The sequence below is a fragment of the Glossina fuscipes genome, unplaced genomic scaffold (genome assembly GCF_014805625.2).
Source record: "Glossina fuscipes isolate IAEA_lab_2018 unplaced genomic scaffold, Yale_Gfus_2 61, whole genome shotgun sequence".
In the NCBI taxonomy this organism is placed as follows: Eukaryota; Metazoa; Arthropoda; class Insecta; order Diptera; family Glossinidae; genus Glossina; species Glossina fuscipes.
This window is the reverse complement of record NW_023998433.1, coordinates 3,980,669-4,003,820: the sequence shown is the minus strand read 5'-3', so window position 1 is coordinate 4,003,820 and position 23,152 is coordinate 3,980,669. Positions and strand designations below refer to the sequence as shown.

General features: G+C 33.4%; 1 protein-coding gene across 3 annotated transcripts in view; it reads right to left on the bottom strand.

Annotated features, from left to right (window-relative positions):
- Positions 1–428: 428 nt before the first annotated feature.
- LOC119637981 overlaps positions 429–23,152 on the bottom strand; it is a 30,912-nt gene continuing 8,188 nt past the window's right edge. Inside the window, exons 2-3 of one of the 3 annotated variants that reach the window (XM_038034478.1) lie at positions 1,595–1,831; positions 429–929 (exon numbers count right to left, since the gene is read on the bottom strand). In XM_038034478.1, the coding sequence (XP_037890406.1) occupies positions 811–929; positions 1,595–1,831 (356 nt within the window). In that variant the 3' untranslated portion in view covers positions 429–810. The remainder of the gene's footprint in view (positions 930–1,594; positions 1,832–23,152) is intronic. The other 2 variants (XM_038034479.1, XM_038034480.1) reach the window with 2 other exon arrangements.

Below are 23,152 nucleotides of genomic sequence, written 5' to 3'. Positions count from 1 at the left end.
TATTTATTTTTCATATATTTTCTTATTTTATTTTTAATTTAGCAAAAAAAGGAAAGAAAATAAATAAACTTTTGTTTGCGGATAGTTATAAAATTATTAAAGATAAAGAACAGAAAAACATTAAAACTATAAAGAAAATTAAAAAAGGGATAAAAAAAAAAATTTAATTAAAATCAATCTTAAACTTAAACTTAATTTTTAACTTAAACATAAACAATTAACTGGCATTAATAACTCTCACATTTCACAGTATCTTCTTGCGCATACTTCAGTGTGTATCGCAACGTAACGTAATGTAAAGTAAAAACTAATTTTATTCAAAATAACTAACATACCATGTAAGATTTTTGAAGAAAAAAAAAACAAGAAGATAAAAAGATTAACACTTAATATTATTAACGCTAAGTAAATAATTAAGTATTATTTTGCTTTTGCGTTTGTTTTCATTTTCTGCTTTGTTTTCATTTTCATTTTCCAAATTTAACTACGATATTTATTAAATGTAGTTACGAATTTATGATTAAATCTAGGACTACTTAATGATGATGGTGGTATTATAAATTGTCTCTCTCTCTCTCTCTCTCTCTCTCTCTCTCTCTCTCTCTCTCTCTCTTATTCTTTCTCTCTTAATCGTCCTTGTTGTTTTTCCGTCAAAAATCCATTCTACTCTATATAGTTTAATATGCGCTTATACGTAAATTTGACTCCTTGGGAGCAACAGAGAAAATGATACGATGATGTTATACTAAATTCTTATTGTTTAATTTCTAACTTATATCTTAAATATAAATTATTACAACATTGTCTGTGTTAGTACATCATGCCTGGATGCACAGCTCCACCGCGTTGGAAATATACATTAGGATTACTGCTTAAAGTAGGTTCCAAGGTGGTGTATACATTCGTTTCATCAGGTCGTATGAATATTCCTATTAAATGAAAAAAGAGGAAAAAATATTTTTTGTTTCTTTTACGGAATTGGGAGCGACAAGAAAAAAACAAAAGAATTTTTTATTCGCCTTAGGCCGAATAGTTTAATATCTATCCGCATAATAAATATATTTTTAGTTGAACAAAAGGCAGAGCTTTATTCTACGCTCTATGTAAATATTTCGCATCATATTTTTCATTAGACTTCGCTGGTAACTGAAAAGCTACGAACTATATGTTCCTACGTCTTTGGGTCATTACACACGGACTCTGCTTGGGTCGATTAAGCCGATATGTGAGCTTAAAGTGTGCGACCGTAAGAGAAAATTAAGAAAGAGAAAAAATGAAGTAAAAATAATAAAAAACTGATTTTTATGGGCAAAGTTGTAAGGTCGTAACAGTGATTACAATACACAGTCAGGCAAACAAACATGGCTTCTGCTATATATGTGTATATATAGGCATATATATATATATATATATCGGTGTGTGTGTGTGGGTGTGTGTGTGTAAAGTTATATAGACTTCGATGCGTATGTCGTCTATGCGTTGTCAAATTTAGTGTACTGCCTGTGATGAGTATAAAAACTTATTTGGATTTCGAAGACTGAGAGGTGTTAAAATTATTTTTTTTTTCTGCGTGCTTGCGAACGAGTTAACTTACCTGGATAACGTATTGTTTGTGCTATATGTGCTTGTGTCATGGAGCCCAACGAATTGCCTAATTGCTTGAGTGTTGGCGGTGCTGGCAATTGTGTCATTGTGGGTGGTGGTATTGGTGGTAATGGTGGTGGTGGGGGTTGTGGATAAAAACAAAACGGGTGCGTTGTCAAATGTGCTGGAAAATAGTGATACATACGTGTATAGCTCGGTGGTGCAGCAGTGACCAAAGCAACGCGATCTTGTTGCGATTATGTATTTATTCATTTATTTTATTGAGAGCGAAAATTTCGCAAAACGTGTACACAGGCAACGAAACATACCGGTAGACACACATGTAGATGCACGTTTCCATTGATATACATGCATACATAAATACATACATACGTACATACATACATGCATACATACATATATGCATACATTTATATATACATATACATATATATATTACAAATATTTATTATTTATTTTCGCAGAGATTATCAAAAAATGATCAATAATTTTTTTGGTATATATGATACGCGTACATATATAAGGTTTAAATGTCATATGGATGTTGGTTAAGTATGTATATGATGACGTGATTATATTTATTTTTACATAATTTAAACAGTAAAACACAAAAACACAAGCGCAAATTAATTCCATACGTAAAAGATTTAATTGATTTATGTTTTGTGAGGTATCATGACACAGGATGCATTGTGAAATTAGTTATGTTGTTGTTATAATTGTTTTGTTTTTAAATGTGAATAATGATGCATAGAATCCAAAGTATGACATATGAACGAGAAAGAAAATAACAAAAAAAACAAAACAAATAAGACAAAAATGACTTAATTATGACACGTAAATGTGATTATGAGAAAACATACAAAATGATAAAAAATAAAAAACAAAAAAATTAGTTTCTTTTTATGCGCATTATTGACTATCAGTATTATTGACTATCGCAGTCAAGACAATGAGCAACGTTGATTGGTAAGAACATTTTTCTTTTTGTTACAATTTCGTATCATCAGTGAGCAGAATTCGATTTCATATTTTCTTAAGCATTAATCGCTTGTCATTCCTGTGCCAGTATTGCTTTCTTTTACTTACTTAAAATTAAACTTAGGCGCAAACTTATAAAATTTTTAGAGGAAAAAAATAAATTTATAAGAAAAAAAGCCATCAATAGAATAAAAAAAATAAAGAGGAAAGAAAGCTTTCATACAAATTTGTCACGCATAAACTTGTTTTTATATGAGCAGCTGCTTCTGTCATCATTTTTATGATAAACAAAAATTTCTTTAAAAAGACAACTTTTTTAAAGTGTGATAAGCTTTTACTATCATTTAGGTAGAAAACGTTTTTCGGGTGACAAGCATACAGATGGACGTTCTTTACTTGTGGATTTTTGTTTTCTTTTGAAATGGGAATATATTGAAATTATACCATCATCTCTGTACAAAAAGAGCGAAGCAAAATGAAAAGATAAAATTTAATACCTGAACTTAAAACTGCGAAATACACCAAAAGACACGAAAAATAAAATGAATCAAATACTCGTTGGAGGTAGATTTCTTCTTAAAATTACATAAATAATCGAGTAGAAAGGATCAGTTTTATATACAATAATAGATCAGAAAGTCAAAATAATCAAAATAATGATTAAGAAAGCAATATATGTCTTAAACTGCATCTTGGATCCCGTAGAAACTAAAGCAAATAATCAATTCCCTCTTTAAAGGCATTGGACCCTTGAATATTGTGTATAAAAAATATATTTGTTGTAATATTATATTATTATATATTATATAACGTACGTACGGTTGTCAAATAATATGAATGAAAACAAGATATGTGATTGAAATATATTCTGCCTTTTGTCTTTGCCTTTGATAACATATCGGATACTCATTTAAGCCACAAATTGATTTGCTTCCTCTCTTTCTTTCTCTCTCTCTCTCTCTCTCTCTCTCTCTCTCTCTCTCTCGGTCATAAACAGCGAAAATTTCTTCCTGAAACTGCGCAGCAATCGTATCTTCATCCAATTGGAATTATACATTATATGGACCAAACATATATCTATCTGTATCGACGCTAAGAAAATATCTGACACTCAATTCTTCTTACCTTGTGAAAACTTGGGAGGAAAGGATTTGTAAACACACAATAATAACAATGAAGTAAATTATAATAGAAAAAGGTGCTTTGTGAGCATATAATCAAAGCACAATTAACTTTAATATCAATATTATTATTTTTTTACGTCACTCTGAAGAAAGTTTCCTTCTTTACTCTTTCGTTAATGCAGGTGTTCAGCCCATAAAATATACTGATTCTTAGATGTGTACAGATTTTCGTTTCTGTTTTCTTTTCTTTATAAGTAGAAAGCAATGTTGGTCCTGTAACACTATGAGAAATTAGCTTAAACTACCGACAGTTTCAAGGAAAGCGACGACAAAAATATGGATAAAGTAAGAACTTATTTATAACCTTCTGATAGCGAGAAATCTTAAATCATTTTTTATAATTCGAAAACTATCTATTTTCTTACGAAACGCAACAAATTTTTTTAAGTCAAAATCAAAATATTCAAAGAATCTTAACGAAGAGAATTTGTAAAAATAACGATATTTTGGGACAACGTGGAATCCTCCTATCTTTATTGTGTTAAAGAACGCGGATACGAACAATACACATTTTCATTGAATGAAACGGGAAGTTTTTTTTTACCCTACACGTAAAGGGTACATTAAGTTTGTGCGGATGTACGCAGTGATAAGAAGGTCTTATGATAGACCCACCCACCCTTCATTATACCGTGGAAATTAGAATCATCTTCTAAATCAATTTAGGCTTATCTGTCGGTCTGTCCATTTGCCTGTGTCAATATACGTATTTGTCTATATACGTGAATTTGTCTTCTTGTATCTAGATATATTAGTGGACGTGTTTATATACTCTGTGTGCAAAAACTAGTACAATTTTCAGAATGGTGTTTGTTTTGTTCAGTAGACAAAGTTTATTCTGCGTTTCTTACGATTTGTTATTCTCTCGCATATATTCTCGCTTCATACATTTACAAAAAATTGCCATCCATGCATACACGTTTACAAATGATCGATCTAATGAATTAAAGTGTTGGAAGGAAATTTCTAAAGAAACTTCAGGAGCCAACAACAAACACGACCATATGTGAACAAAAACAAACTATATACAAAATGAACAAAAGTAACTCAAAGCTTAGACATTTTTAAAACTGAATTCTTAACGTTTTTCTATGTATTCGTTCTTAACGTTTTTCAATGTATTTGCCTATTAATAAAAATTGTGTCAGATAGAAAATAAAACCAGTAAACATAAGAATAATTTATGTTACTATTTGGGCATATGTGAAGCTGGTTTGCATCTAAATAGAAGAAAGAAAATATAAATGAATAAATAAATGACAAAATAAAAAAAAAAATTCGGTAAGCTTTTTAAAAGCATTCCATAGTCAAATCATAGAAAATTAATTACTTTGAGTTCAGTTTGAGTACAAAAAAAAAAAATTCCATCCAGTTCAAATTTATCGCCATAAAGACCATAAGTAACGTTAAACGCAAGCAAGTTTAAGGTACCGTTAATTTGATTATCATTAGTTTGAAATGAAATCTGACTTTTTTCAAGAATTAAAATTGAGAACTTAAACGCATTACATATGATAGAGGAAACTATGCTTTAGATAAATTAGGTTTTATGTAAAATTGTTGAAAAGAATACGGAGGCATATATATATATATATATGTATACGTACCCCAAAAAGAAAAAAAACAAAATTGAAAGAAAGTTAATGACAGCAAATTTATTCCAAGATCAAGTGGGTGGACAAGAACAAGATCAAAATCTCTGTGTTATGTGTACTTACAAGAAACAGCACGTGATGGTAAAAATGTATGTACACACGATACACATGCATAAAAATACATAACGAAAAAAAAATAAATAAATAAATAAACTAAAAAATAAAAACACATTAACATTGACAACGAAGAACACAACACGACAAATACTGTGCAAAACGCAGTTTAACTAACATAAGATCCAGCGTCTCTCAGTGTTGACTGATGGCTATAAGATGATTGTCATTCTAACAGAGTGGAATTTTCATGCTCCCTTCTTGCCTAGTATTTTGTAACAACAGTTAAGCTATTTTCAATTTTCTACTGAAGACAGCGCGAGATTACAACAGTCACACGGGCAGCAAATCAACCATCCAGCCAACCGGCCGTCCAACTAGCAAGCCAACTAGCTAGCTAGCGATTTAAAACTAATTCTGAATTCAATCATTTCCAGTAAATGTTTAGATAAGCTTATACTAACAACACAACTAATTGGCCACGCTTTAGGGTCATTGTCATCGGAGTAAATTCATTGCTGGTTGTTACTGTTGCTGTTGTTATTATCGTGGTTGTTGGATTTGTTGTCGTTGCTATTGTTGTTCTTCTCGTTGATGCAATGCTACGGAGTTTGTAATGTGTGCAAGAAAACTTCGGGCATAAAGCGTGACTAAATCACAAGAAAAATCACCAAGTTGAGGGAGGTTGCGAAAAAAAAATTTTTTCTAAGAACATAAAAAAACAGACAAACTACCAAACAATTTAAAATTTAACTGAAAAGCTATACTCCAGTTTTTCGAAGGATGTTCCAATTACGTAAACTGTTAAATAAATCAGAAACTTGAATATTAAATCTCTCGTTGATTGTCTTTTTCGCAAATGAAGTAACACTTGTTTCAAATGCCTAAAGCGAGAAGCCATCATCTAATTAATTGCATGGACGTATGTTACGGAATATACGCATGTACCGGAATAGTTAGTACAAATCGAATTCGAACTCAAACTAGATAAAATTATGCCAGCGCATTTTGCCCTACCAGCAAACACCAAGGTTTAACAACGAACTAGATTAAGTTGAATGTTTGCGAAAATTTTTCAAAGATTTTCCAAAGGCTTTGCATATTGAGTTCAAAATATTGAAAATTTCACATTAAGGTAATCCGACAACGAAATGATATAGGTAAGCTTTAATTGTGCAGTAAGTGCAGCACGGTATTATGACTATAATCAATTAAGGTAAAGAACTTGCACTCGCATATAATTTTCAATAAATTGTTTCTTTGTTTACCTAATACATAGGTTTTCATTTATTTAATATTACATCAAAGATGTGATTCGAGTAATCGTCCTAATCTGTGGCATATTAAACTTTCGAAATGCTACAGCTATCGTAAGTTTAGTTTCGTCGCCGCAGAAGAATTTAATTCAATGGTAAAAAATGTGTGATGGTCGAACTCTTAAATACGAGTCTACTTTCCATCTCGATTTTGAATATTTAAACATGTCAGCATACTTGAAGATTTGAATCATGCAAAAAATGAAGCCTAATGTTGGAGACTCAAAGTTTTTTACGCTCCTTAAACATATTTACTTAGATTAAGTGCTTGCATGTATTTTGATTATTTTTTCACATGAAAAAGGCATTTAGTAAGAAAAACTGATGCAATATATAATGGGTTGGTGCATAATTATCAGGCGTTTCTTTCACGTGCTATATTTTAATAAAAATTTGCAATATTTAAATTTATAAATCAGAATATCCTTTCACTTTCAGGTTATAAAAATGCGTATCGATAATCATATCCATATTCGTCATATTATGCTGTACCACTTTGAGAAAGCATGGATAGCAGCGCAGTCATTTCGCGATCCCATGATCGATCAAGGAAATTGTTTGCCCGTTTCAAATCTGGCGAGACTAGCTTGGAAATTACTCATGAATCAGACACTCGGAATTATTCTTTAGGAAATCATCTTAGACGGGGTTTGTTATTGGTGGAACGGTGACGATGAGCATCAATAGTGGCATGTTCCAAACAAAAACAGCAAGCGGCAATTCAAAATTAACGGCGATCGGAACGAAAAGACAGCACAAAAAGAACCGTATCGTCTTTCACCATAATAATGCGCGTCCTCATGTTCAGCGTCGTGTTTTTGAATGCATCGCCAATAAGAACTGCGAAGTGCTTCCATGTCCGCTATATTCTCCCCCTACCGACCACCACGTCAATCGGTCGCTAAAAAACTGGTAGGCGAACAAGATTCATGACGATTTGATAACTTAGTAGCGAATGTCAAAGCATGGGTTGACTCCAAGAACTGTGAATTCTTTACCAGTGGCATCGACCAAGTTCCAAGCAAAGGGCAAGCAATTACTGAAGTAAGTAGTGACTATGCTCTGCATCAATCATTTAAAAATGTTACTGTTGAATTTTTTTATTTTCTTTTTAATGATAAATAGTGTTCAAGAACGCCTCATAATATCGTTTGAAATCGTCTATTATTAATCAAAATATTTTCCATCATTTTCTACAACTTTTTCCTATTTTTCTGACGATGTCGTGTCGAAAGAACGATACTGTTTTGCCAGCGATACTGGTGGATGGCTGTCCTGAATTAATCCATGATATTCGGACTGTGGTATTAGATCTACTTTTTATCACTAGTTACAGTAAGCCACAGAAAACTCTTTTTTTCTTGCCTGGCAAGCAATGAAACCGCGAACGAAAGCAATGAATGTTGAAAATATAATTTGGAGCATTCCATGATTAACGTCTTATTGCCCAATAATACTAAATGAAAAACAGTTATTTTGTGTAGAGAGAAATCAAAATCATCGAATTTGACTTTTGTGTACATTGATACTTCATATTTTTTGATCATTTTTAACAGCAGATATCACTAATAAAACAACAAGGAGCACCTATTAATATAAAAACTAATTAGTCCTCTACACCACATTTAGTATAGAGTTTATTAAGTTTATGCAGAGATATGGACGCCTACAAGGTTTTAAGTTAGATCCACTTTTTTATACTGGTCGATTTAGCGTGTCTGTCCGTTTGTCCACCTGTTTTACCTGGTGTCTTCAACCTCCTGATCGAAATTTTTATGATATATTATCGAAATTTGGCACACTGAGGTGTCTAAGCCCAGAGAGAAATCTTATTGAAAATGTATAGAATCGCACTACTTTTCCCAAACGGCTAAGTCGTTGTATGAACAAAAGTTTAAATTTTTAAAATTTCTCGACAAAAATCGCTGAACAATAGTATCTCGACATACTGAAGTGATATACAAACGTTGGATTCGATAGGCTTATCCTTTGAGCCGCTTCCTATACAACCGTTTCCACGTAACATAGGTTTTTATATTGGAAAGCAGTCTGATTTATGATATTTCACTACAAAAACTGACCTATAATAATAATTTAACATTACAATCCTATTTCGTGTAAGGAGTAAGTAAGCCTTTGTATGGCGGCAAACTCTACATTTTAGTACTTTATAACGAAAATAAGTGAATAATAATAAGATCTTTGACAAGAAGATTAATCTTCCGTAATTTGCATCGCACCACTCTATGTATTGGGCCCTCTTCGAAAATATCCCCATACTTAAAAACAAAGTATAATTTTTATTATATTGCCACAAAAATAAATGAAGAATTGTATACGGCGAAGTTATGTACGATGTTTAATAGTTGAGAGCGCCGTGTGTGATATTTTAATTTGTATTTTTTTCGGATAGTTATCTGTTTAGCGACTGCTTTAAAGGCTTTGTGGTTTAGTAATGAAAAACCATAAAGCCTTCATTTTATAACAAGTATTATAGTTTCTTTGAAGAACAAGTTTTCTATTTGGTCCACAGCAGCAACACTTTCTTAAGTTAAACCACTTTCTTTCAGTTGATTTTTTATATCATTAGACGAGCTATGTCTTCCCAAGTAATCCGTAACATGTAACATTTTCCTATTAACGTTTTGATCAGTACAATTAAAAGCTCCGACTTAGCACACTTTGCAGCTTATTCTCGAATTTTATCCAAATTTACGTACAACTTATATATCTACGCAAAATATCAATTTTCCCCCCTTAATAACATGTGGCAAATGTTTTAATCCCGTTGTAAGCTGAATTTATTGACGAATGCTGTATCCGTCGTCTCTAATACTTACTACATATAATCACGCTTACTGTAAAATCTGTGGAAGCTGTGACCCCTGTGTAATCGCAACCAGTTAAGGCCAACCGACGATCTTCCGAAGCCAAATCGTGAATATAATTAATGCAATTGTTGAACAGAAAGTTTTATGAGCAATTTCTTAGTTTTCTAAGCAACACAGTCGTGATTTTTTCGCCTATTCCTTGCCTTTCCAGACGAATTAACCAATAGATCAGAATTTATGTATGCATCACAGTGAGTGCCTCTGTTATTATAAATTTTTGTTTAATGCAGTAGTGAATCAGTAGCTATACAATAAATTAAACTATATCTGTCTTTATTCACGTCGACCATAATTCTTTAATTTTTGCGTTATGTTAAATTCTTTTACGTCCTTTGGGTTGCGCAATGCATTCTTGACCCAATAATAAATCATTTTCATGGCATAGAAGTGAAGGAGATATATGCATAGGGGCTCATATGGACATATATATATATATATATATATATATATATCTGTATATATATGCATATATATGTATATTTTTACGCACACACAAAATCTATATTTATATATATATATATATATATATATATATATATATATATATATATATTCATATATCTGATTGTTGCTTTCTGTTTTCCTATTGCTCTATTATATAAAGCGCGCGCGAATAACCTGATTTCTTTCGCTATTTATTACATAATATATTATTTTGATTAGCCTGGTGTGATAAACGGCATTTGCTTTTTGTCTGTCTATGCGGTTGAATTACTTCTTTTCCTATTCTAAGTAAATTTGTTGTTTTCCGGTTAGTATTACACACGATCTCTATGTTGTAATCGTTAGGTAACCAGTTAGTGGTTACGTCTAAGTGCAAATGTTAGCAAATGCAGTTAGCAATGACTTTGGTATTTGACAGAGTGTTGCGGTTTAAACGAAATTGAAACTCCTAAGCAAGCATGCCAACATAGTTACATACATATATATACATACACTAAACACAAACAGCATGACCGAGTATTTAAGAAATACTTAGAGAACAGGTTAAGCCGGCCGGTCGTTTGACTAACTAGCTAATTGATTGCACATATATGTACATAGATGCATGCAAACAATATGTCGCCAGCAAAAACCACACTGCACGCCGGAAAGGGACGTTGACAATGCAATACCACTATTCAGACTGGTTAGTGATGTTAGCTTATGCCAAAAAATTATAGTAATAAAAATAAAAACAAAATAATAAAAATATAAAGTTTAACAGTAATGTACATACATACAATATCCATAAAATCTTAATGAATGAACAGCAACAAACACGCTTATCGACATACACACAAGTAAAAACATAAACAGTGCAGCTAACCGGCATGAAATAATTACAGACTGTGCAGAGCGTGTATAAGTATATAAAACGAAAGAAGATTCTGATATACATTTTGTATATATCTACATCATATACAGATATGTGCCTTGTGCTTATGTGCATTTTGTATTTATATAAACTGTGGCAACACTGTTATTTTTAGATCAGTTAATATTAGCACAACAAAAACCATGCGTTGATTTATTGGCTTATGATTGCAACGATAACGATTCCAGTCACTCTATCAATATGTTTTTAGTCGTCGTCTTGAGAGTCTTTTATTGATTTCCGTCTTTTTCTTCCCATCTCTTTCCTCCTCTCTGGTCTGGTTTATATGCACGCAAAAATAAAACTAACTAACGTCAATATCAACATTGCCGTATATAACAGAAAGCGTTGGCCAAGACGAATAAATTTTTATTCTACTCTTTGTTTTCTTTTTTCACTTCTTTCAATTTCTAACATTATTAGTGGGTTAGATAAATATATATATATTTATATGCTAGTGTCTGCACATATTTACAAAAGCTTTAAAGTAGGAACATAAGCACATACATTTATATTACATTTGTGTAACATTAAATTAAAAGATAATTTTTTAATTTTCAGATGCTCTGTCAATTTGTACAATGAATGCGTTTACATGTTTTTCTGATAGTTATGGTAGTTAAGTTCAAATTCAATTTCGCAAAGAAATCCTGGCTGTTCATAGAACAGAAAATAGGAGAATATATCGAGGCAAACATTTAATTTGCTGAGGTTCGGAGATCATAAAATGTACGAATTTAAGCCTCAATTTCCATTGTTTCAATTGACTTTATCTTTACTTCATTGCGGTTGCAGATCAGAAGTTGGCGCAGATCAAAATTTTAGTGAACTTATGCACGTCTATACTACGTGTTCATATATTTAATATTACGATATTATCAAAAACTGCGATGGAGAGTTCACAAGAAATAAAGAAAAAGAAAATTAAAAAAATCTTACGTCACACTTTTAATTACTTCTGGTAATTATTTGCATATTTAATATATTAATAGCAATTTTTCCTTTTTATGACCACCATATATTTAATTTATATTCATTTGCTCCAACAATTGTAGCGTTCAAAAGCAAGGTTCAAAAGCAAGGTTCAAAAGTACTATAAAGTACATGTATATCCTTGACCAAGTATCAAATACATACGCGCCCATCCATCTATGTAATAATATATTGTAAATATTTTGCGGATGTTAAAATTTATGATGTCCACTTTAAGTTTCGCAAAAACACTAGCAGTTCTTAAATATAAGTTAGTGTTGAATATGTAGCAAATCAGCCGAAGTCTAGGCACTTGAACACAACATAAATTGAAAACACCCGTGCTATCTGGATTGTTTGCTTGTTACGCAAACAATACTTTCTTTTTTTTGAAAATATGTAGAGAGGTGTTGGCCGCAGCCTGGTGGATGTATGTCCAATGGATTACCGACTGAGCGCTCACTATAGCTACGACCAAAGTAAACTCTATCTCACTAAAATTTGAACCCACGAACACTAGCTTGGCAGAAAGGAAAAAATCAACCACACTCACCTAAGAGTACGGAACATCTGTTTTTTTCGTTCTTTTTCCCAATCTTTGTTAAGAGGTTAAGGCGGTGGATACAATAGATTCGATCACATCAAATATATATAATTTTATTATTTACGTTCGGTTAAAAAAATAAAAATTTCGTCAAGGTCAATAGAATCAATCTTATATTGTTTCAGATGGGTTAATGTAGGACTATGTTAGATACATGCGCGATACAAGTCTCAAGACTTCACCCTATTATAGTGAAGACGAAAAAAAACACCTAAACTTAATATTGATGTGTATATGTGTAAAATGAGGACTTTCGAGAAAAGTATTAATCTGAAGAAAAGGAGAGAAAGAAACTATTTAAACGCGCACATCTGCTTACTATTTTCTTTTTTCTTGTGTCAAATATTATTTGCCTTGCCTTTCTTTCGTAAAACTTCAAAAAATCTATTTACCAAAAACGACGGGCAAAAAAGTTATATTATCTTTAGAGAGAGTCCTTGATGTACCTCACTGCTGCCTATTTATAAAAATTATAATGTCTGTTATTAATTATGGACACGTCAGCTTATTAATCGCACTCTTTTTTACACAGGCTATATATATGTACATATGGTATTTGGTATGGCATGGTATGACGACAACGACGTAGTGGGTGCTTCCCTATATGTGTATACACACAGCGATGGTCGGGGAGAGAGACAGTGGGAAAAAAGTAGGGCAATGTTGATATTTTTAGTCCAATAAATTAAGAAACCATAATTGGTTATTACAACTCCCTTTACTGTTTTTTAAGTATTCTCCTTTATGATTTATACGCTTCTCACGCTTTCGAACCATTTCTCATAACATTTCTTCGATACCGTTTCAGACAAGTCAAAAACATACTTTTTGAACGCATCAATAGTTTCTTCTGCCGACGATATTCATGCAAATTATTTTTAATGTCTTAAACGAAAAGAAGTCATTAAGCCACTTTGTTCGAGCCATTGGTTCATCTTGAAATATTTATAGACTCGACTGCTATTTATTGTTTAGCTCATGCGCATAAATTGATGATTCGTCACCTCTCATAGTCCTATGTACGTCTTGTAGCACAACCATTTCTTTACCTAAACATTTGCCTGAATCAATCTATACGAGCATCTTACTGAGATATTCTCAAATTATGTGGATTCCAAATAAAAAAAAGACTTTTAAACGACTAGGTGATCTTAAAATATTTTACACATGTTGAAGAAATTATTGCCTAAGGTTGCCGCAATAAGACAGTATTTTAAATGATGATGTTTTTTGGCGCAACAACTAATTCTGAACGACTTTCATGCGTTTGGTCGAGGAGTGAACGACAAAAGCCGGTACGCCAGATTTTTACAGCGGAAAAAGATTACGCTCTAACGCGAAAAGCGAAAGCAATTTGGTCGATTTACCCTTGTCTTGATAATTCACCTGGAAAATCGTAGTAAATTATATTATTAAATCAATTTTTTCGCTAAGACCTGACAAAACTTAGAGTTGCCACAGTCCAAAATATATATAGTGCCCAATCTACTCGTGTTTCTTATTTCCTTAACTATGTATCAACTACTAACCTTTTATATGGCTTTAAGCACTGTTTTCACCAGGTTTTGTCTTCAAATCATTTATAGCCCACAAGATGTAATTTATCGTCTATTGCTGGCGTCGAATTTTTGGTTTAAAGGTCTGAAAAGTTTTTGTAAATATTTGTACCGTGTTTATGACAAATGTGCCTTGTGAATTACTTGGGCTTGCTTATTGCGAGCGTGGATGGTGGATGTCGTCCGTTTTATCATTAATTAAATTACGTATGCATATAAGCGTGATATTTCTGTTCTCTAGGTGGTCGCTTGAGATTCTGAATTTATTATTATATTAAACTTATCTAATACGCATTATGTTATGTGAAACTTAAATAGTATACGTTATAGAATTTCTAGTAAATAGGTTTAGGTATTGGAAACACACGAAAGAATAAATCTGTTATAACTTTATGATAATCTCATGCTCTCGAGTGAACAAAATTGAAATTTATTTATTTACTTACTCATAAAACTAAACTAAAATAAATGAATAGTCGAATTCAACTCTTATACTAATTATTATTAAAAATTAATATAAAGTACATAAGCAGATGTAAATAAGAAACAGAAAAAAAGAGCATGTACATAGCTAGCGAAGAAGCACACCCACAACCGGCAAAGACCCAAGTTGCAAATGAACCCCTCAACCATTGCAAACAATGAAAAGCCTGGCAACCGATACCAGTAAAGAACACCGGTTAATTTTTGCATCATAGCGAGATGTTAAGATTGCAAGTTACTTTAAATGCGATGAAGACAAATTGCGCGTATTAAGCACAGTTGTTTTGATAGATCTTAAAGAGTCGGATATTAAGATTAAGTGACAAACTTCGTTTAGGTTTCTGCAACCAACTCTGAATGGGTTAAACAGCTCATAATTGTATTTATGTTGACTAAGCCTAATGAATGTAAACTTCTTAATGAATGACATTAAAGCTTATCTCATCAAGTAAAGTAGACGAATCGATAGTATCATTTATTAACTTAATTAAGAAGGAGTCACCAAGAATAAATCTACGTTCAAGTGACGGTAAGGATAACGGAAGCAGCCTATTTTCATAACGAGGCAAAGAGACAAGCGGGTCCCAACCTAACTTCCGAAGCCCAAATTGCAAGAATTGCTTTTGAGAAGATTCAATTGAATCTACGTGATACGTTTAGAAAGGAGACAACATAACCGAAGCATACTCATGTATTCGTCTGACTAAGCTCATGAATGGCCTTTTTGCAATGTAAGGATCCTTCCGCTTTTTCGACGGCCTCTTAATGAAACCTAGCGCGGACCTAACTTTACTTAAAGAGAGCTCAATGTGCAAATTAAAACGTAATCTTTGATCGTAGAGAACCTCTAAATCGATGAACGAAATACGTTCCATTTTATCATGTTTTTTGAAATTGCCTTAGCGCCCTATTGTTCGTTTAATAGCAAGTAAAGCATATCGTAAATTGATTTGCGCTCAATCAAATATTTAATACTTTTTCAATAAACTCAACTTATTATAACATATTGTTACGCAAATCCCAAAACCACTTCATTCCGGATAATCAATTTTTCCAAATAACAAATTCCCTAGAGAGGAAAAAACCAAGTGCAAATTCGCAGGCGCGTCAAAGGAAACGAGTATCGGAAAAATAGGTTAACCGATTAAAAATGAAGCCAAGAAGTTAGGTAATAGTAATATGCGCGTAACAAGGTAAATAAATAAAATATTTACGGAAGGCAGGGTCAGTAGAAAAAGATTATTTGAGTTGAGCTATGAGAGTATTGCCAAGAATAAATTGTGAATAATTATACCCTTAAGGAATGTAATTGTAAATAAAAGAATTGCGAGGTGTATTTCTCTTGAAAAGAATATCCACGATCTAGTGGTACGAATTCTATCTGTAGAAAAGCGAATTTCATAGCAATATGTTTATCAAGCTTGCCAAAGGAAACGCCTATGCTGCAACCATAAGTGAGGATAACTTGACTTTTTTGTTTTTTTGCTTGCTATTCATAAACCACAAAAGATGTACGATATAAAATTTTATTTTTGTTCTGCAAAAATAGAAACAATTACCCACGCCCATCCAATATTATATAGTGTGAAAATTTTGTTGTTATTATTATTATAATTTTAGAATAATGAAATAAATTCTTAGACTAAAAAAAAGACATTGAGCACTAGCAACACATTCTACCGGCTCTAATTTAAATAAATGTACATTAGATAATGAGCTTAGTAGTATTAATAAAGTAATATATTGAATCGATATTCTATTATGAGGCTGACTGTAGAATGTACAAAGGGTTAGTCGTTCCAAATGCAATACTTCTAGCCAAGGAAAATTTAAGGCAGTCGCAAAGGATGTGCTTCATAGTGAGAGTTTGTCCACAACTGCAGATTGGGGAGGAAGACTTCTTCAAGATCCATTGATGAGTTGCAATTGTATGACCAAGGCAAATTCTCGAAAATGTTTGGATTTTGGTTTTCTCAACATTTGCTGGATATAAATGTGCGGTTAATTGAGGGTTAATGGAAGAGTAGTGTTGATGATGGTATTGTAGATTTCCTTCTGCATTTTTTTCTCTATAACTTTTCTTCCAATGTATCTTTGAAGATTCAACTTTTCCATGATATCATCCATAATTAGTGGAGAAGAAGCAGCATCCTTTACCGCTCGATCAACCTGCTCATTTCCCAATAAACCAATGTGACTTGGTACCCATAACATTTTAATTTTTCCCTCGGTTGTTGTAATTATATTGCTTAATTTGTTGATGGTGCTCCACCTCGAAGTCGAAAGATTCCGAATAGCTTGTGATACAAACAAACTGTCGGTAACAATGACAGTTTTGAGTTTGTTTTTATGGGCAAGGTTCGCAGCGTGAAGGATAGCTCTGGCTTCGGTTGTGAAAGTACTTTCGTGAAATACGTGATTGAGAAGAACCCGTCCTTTAGCATCTACCGAGGCACAAGGCAGACCATAAGATTTGGAGCCGTCTGCGTATAAAAGATTCCAACCAGTACTCTCTAATACTTGGGTTTTTTGAGCTATTCGATTCCTGAAGACGTAATTTGGAGTATGTTCTTTTATGTGCAGAGACAGCGAGATGTCTGTGGAGGTTTAACACCAAAAGAGCGGAAAATTTTTAAGGGAATGTTCAATTCCTTTGCGACGTACAAACAATGATCAATTGCAGATGGTTACTTTGAAATTTTCTTCGTAATAATAATCTTTCCCACGTCATCACCGCGAATAGATTTGTTTGAATTAAGAAGCTTGGAGACTATTCTAGCTTTTAACTCATAAAGTCTATTTTCTAAAGTTGGGAGACCAGTTTCAATTATAATATTATTTATGGGCGTCGTCCAAAAAGCATAACAAATTGCTTTGACGGCTTGGTGATAGAGCGATTTAAGGATGTTCACATTAGATTTACTAGCTATTACCGTAAATTATCGAAGCATAGTCAATGTTGCTTAGCAAGAGCATTTTAGTAAGATAAGCAATAGTGTTAATATGCGCATGGCTTCTACAAGCAACGTACAGTATGAAATTCACCCTTATTAAAGGAGAGTGCTTTAACCGAAGACAGTGTGCTTTCCAACGATAATTGTTGGAAAACGTGCGTCCGAGAATATGGAACGTCTGCATGTTTAGTACTGGCAAGTCGTTAATATGCATCAGTAGATTTCCTGCATCGCACATTTGTTATCGACAAATGTGCATTTTTTTGGTTTTTGTATAGAAATTTTAGCCCATGTGGAGATCTCTCGTGCAATAGATTCAAGGATGTTGACTGCTTTCGTGTTGTCTTTTTCTTTTGTAAAAAATGTATACATCGTCCCCGTAGCGACAATGCTCCACTCTGGGTACACGGCAAAGAATTTTGCTAATTTCGTTGAAGGCGATCTGGAAAAGCGTGACAGAGAGAGAGGAGAGCCTTGCGGAATACCACTCATTAGCGGAAAGGAATCAGAGAGATGATTGTTGATTCTAACTTTAAACCGCCGATGGGACATGAATGATTTGATGTAGTTGAAGAATTTTGGTCCAAAATTCCATGATTTCAAGAGTCTTAAAATAACATGACGACCAACTCTGTCAAAAGCTTTTTCGAAATCAATTGAGAGAATTGCTACATGATTCTGTTCGGAAATAACTTTGCTCGTAAAAAAATCAATATGTAAAAGAGCGCCTATGTACCCTCTACCCCGCTTGAAACCAATTTATTGCTTTGTAATCAGGGTCTTGGGCTCAAGAAAACAAGATAATCTAGATGCCACAATCTTCTCTAAAACCTTTGAGAGACAAGATAAGAGAGAGATTAGGCGATAATCTGATGCGATTGAGACTTTGGAATTGGAACAACTGTTGCCAGTTTCCACATATAGGGTATATGGCCAGCCAAAAATACCGTATTATATAGGTCCAGTAATTTCTCTTTACTAGACTTAGACATAGCACTGATCATTTGGTATGAGAAGCGGTCTAGACCACTTGTCCTCCCCTTCAAATTGGAGAGACAAGTTCTAAGGTGGATATCCAATTTTCCAGGAAGGTGGCGCATCTGTCAATACAATCTGAAAGAGAAATTGGAGTCCTTTTATTTTCGATGAAAGCACTGGAGAAGTTCCTGTCAGAGGAGTATTCGCACCACACTTTTCCAAAGTAATTAGAAATGCCATCTGTGTTCCATTGGGAGTGCAGATGGCAGAGATTTCATTCAGATTTGCAGTCTGTTAAGTCTGTTGATTTTGTTCCGGACAACTTTCATTGATGCATTTCTGTGAATTCCTCGAAAGTTCGAAACTAAGTGGCTTTGATTTTCGTAATTCCTTCCTGAATAGAGCATAGGCCTTTTTGTATAATAACAAATGACCATGATCAGGACATTTCTTAAAGCGGTGCCGTAGATTCATTTTATTTTTCTCAAAAACGAAAGCGTGTTGTTCCACCAAGGAACCCTAGCTCGTCTGAAAAAGCTGTTGGATTGAGGAATAGAGAGATGAGCAGCCGTGCGAATCGCTTTAGTCATAATAGCAGCATCATGGTTGCAGTTTCCGTTAAATGGCTCCCCAGAAATGACTCCACCTGTTTGGAGTAATTGATCCAATCCGCTTTATCTAGGAGGAATTTGGCCTGTTTTGCTGGAGTAACAGAGGACATTGAAAATTTAAGATAGATAATGATTGCAAAGTGATCACTATTATGTAGATCATCAGAAATAGACCAGGAAACCAAAGGAAGAAGTGAGGGAGAGCAACATGTTAAATCAATATGTGAAAATGTATGATGAGTTGAAAAGTGCGTTGGTTTTCCATCATTTAAAATACAGACATTGTTTTGAATGGAGGCCTTTTCTAAAACAGTACCACGAATGTTGTTCACTGTTGAGCCCCAGATAGTATTCCAACTATTAAAGTCGCCACATAATTAATGGGGGGGAAAACACGAAGACTAAATTGTAGAGTTCTTGCTGAGAAAATGATTGCGAAGGTGGGATATAGAGCGAAAGCACTGTAAATTTTATGTTTAACATTATTTGTATCGCTACGGCTTGTATGTTTGAGCTGAAATTTATGCGTTTGTGAGATATATTTGATTTTATAAAAACACTTGTTTAGAATATGAATTTTGATCAGCATTCGTGAAGTATCCAGTTTATGATTTAGGTGGAATAGGATAGCTTTTACAATGGGTTTCTTGAAGCGATAAAAAAGTTGGATTAAAAGCACTTATGAGTGTACGGAGTTCATCAAAATTATTAATAAGTCCCTTAATGTTCCATTGTAGAATTTTAGAAACTTCATTGAATTGTAATGACATGGAAGCAGAGCGGAAGGAGCGTTAAGTTGACATGTCAGCGTCTCCGTCGAGAAGGTCACTATAGGAATTTTGCGTGAATGATTTACTCTTAACAGCAGAATAATCTTTACTTAGGTGGTTACGTACATTTGAAGTGCAACGAGTGAGCGCACGTGAAAAATTTGAAATTGAAGGTTGATTAAAGGATGAGAGATTGGATGCATTACAACTTGTAATTTGTTGACTAGAGTTGAGAGCTGTTGATTCTGGGCAATGTAGTTTGTCAGACCTTAGGATATGTGTTGTTGTTTTAATTTTTTCAATATTGGCTGTTGTTTTGGTTTTTTCAATATTATCTTTGGCATGTGATGGAACTAGTTTCGCAGCATAATTTTTGGTTGATGGTAGAACAGGTTTTTTTTCATCGGAAAGAGTTGGAGTTAAAGGCTTGTTAGGCTCGATTTGCGAGGCGACAGCAGCGTAGGTATTACTTTTGCCAATTCCTTGGCCTACAGGTGGATTTATTTCCCGCTATTTACGTCGCGCTTCGCCACTACAGCAATTTTCTGTTTTGATTTTTAGAATTTTACGCATCTGTACAAAACGTGCGCATTGTTTGTCTAACCGAGGGTTGATCATTGCAATTTATGCACAAACTACGCGTACAGCTTTCAGCATGTGGAGGAAGACCACAGTTAGCACAAGATGGAACACTGGTGCACCATTTTGCCGTATGACCCAGGCGTTGGCATTTTTTGCACCTCATGGGATTTGGAGTGAAGATTTCTACTTTACATTTATACCACGCCACATCAACTGTTCGCGGTAACCGATAGCGATCAAAGGTTAAAATAATCGTTCCTGTAGAAGAGCGAGTTTTTCCGTCGTCATTTAGTTTTGTGAATTTATACACTACGGTCACTCTTTGACTGCCCATTTGGCGAACTATTTCATCTTCGGGCACATGCTTTAAGCACGGAGCATAAATTACGCCTCTAACTGAGTTCAGTTTGTCATGTAATTTACCCGAATAGGACGCGCGAGTTCTCAGCGAGGACAAGTAAATTCCCATCGCGTAGAATCGAGATAACGTCTATCTATGTTGTAATGCTATCTAGGGCTTCTTTTATAGCAAAAGGGCTAATTTGGGAAATTGTTACTCTAGCATCGGTTGAAGAAATAACAATATATTTTTTGTCAATAGGAGTGATGTCATTGATTGGCAACACCGGAAAGTCGGAATTTGAATTTTTTTTTTTTGGGGGGGATGTGTCAGAAAATAGATGAAATCTATTCGAGTTTTTATCTGGCGGCCCCGGGGCCATTATGCCTTATGGTTGTCTATTATTTAGTTATTTGTGAAATAACCACTCACTTGAAAAGGTTTGGGAAACTACTGAGAATAAAGTCAAATGTTTTCAATTTTTTTTTTTTTTTTTTTTATTTAACACGTACGGTATCTGCGATGATCAGTTTTAACAATAAACACACAAAAAGTTCAATATATTTTAATAAATTTGAACACTTTTAAAAACGTATAAAGCAATAAAGAAATAATATAAAGGAAGAAATTGCAAAATTTTTTTGCACAAAGAGAAAAGTATAACCACAGCGCTTGCACTGTGTTGCGCCAATTCAGTGTGAAAATTTATTTATGTCTTTTTAGGAAAATAGTGATGGGTATACAAGACATAGACGAATATAATTATTTTATTTGTTTCATATTCTATCATATAATATATATAATAAATTACTAACATTCATAGATTAATTAACACTAATCGATACTTCAACACATTCATTATCAGTCAAATGCATCGATAAGCAGCTCTTTACTATGCAATGCAGATGAAATAAATTGGACGGTCTCTGTACTCTGTTTTGAAGCAGCAATCGAATGTTTGAACTTATAAACACGTACAAAAATCAATAAATAAAACTTCAAGTGAGCGAAATCCAAAAGGCATAAAAGCATACACGCATTCGTGTTTGTATACGCATAAAATGCGGACAATGAAGAACGATCTTCTAGAAAGAAATTTTCGCAAATATACCGCTGCATATTACCTTGCATTTAAAATTTATAAAGCGGTCAGGGGGTATTGACGAATTAGACCCACGTAAGTAAAATAGATTCAATAAGATTCTCACAACATGGATTTCGCAAATTGTTTGTTTTTATCAAACGTGTAATGCACACATACATATTCACGGACACACTCGCAATTGTATATCATTCTATGTTGTATATATATATATATTCTATATCATCTTGCAATAAGTTCGTAGGATGACGTACAGATGTAGGATGACTATTGACGAATCCATACTATCAACCTCCAAATGAAATGTGTCAAAATATCATGACATTCCGGCCATTTTTTCAGGTTTGCAAGGCTTTCAAGTTACACTTATTTTAGTGATGGGACATGTACTATAGATATGTGGCATATTGTGGCATATTATGGCATACATTATTATGCTACTATAGCCATTCTTCCAAATAAAAAATAAAAATAAAGTTTTGGCAATCTTGGTGCCATTTTTTTTGCATTTTTGCTTCTTTCGTTCGATGCTGCGTAGCATATTAAATCAAATCTTGCTCATTTGTCAATAACCACTAAGTATTTTGCCAACTTCATCATCATTATTAAACACATTAAATAAAAGGTAAATAGTGCAAGTGTATGTGCGCGTATGCATACAGGCAAATATTATTAGATGATCACAAAGGCAAACCACTTCGAGATTCCATTGTAGGCACAACTGTGGAAAAAAATCTACCAACGAGCTGCAATAACATAAACTTAACAATCATTTAATCATCACAATTTTTGCGGCATCGTTTACCAACAAAGATTGTTTGATTACATGCGCGAACGCAATCATTGTCACAGACAAAACAAAATAATGGAAAAAAGAAAAGAAAAAAACAAGAGCCAAATAAAACAAAATACATATCAATGTTAAGTAAGAAAAAGAAGAAGATGTAGAAGAAAAAAACGAAAAATGACTTGACTAACTGACATGTATTAAAAAGAGAGGCGTCGTTGCTTTTTAACGTGCCTACTAAATGCATGCATTTTTATGTATACATATGAATGCGTGCATGCATAGTATGTGTGACACATGCATTTACAATGTTATGTTGTATTGAAAAAATACAACATGTGGCCGACTAGTGTGATGTTAAGTTCAAGGT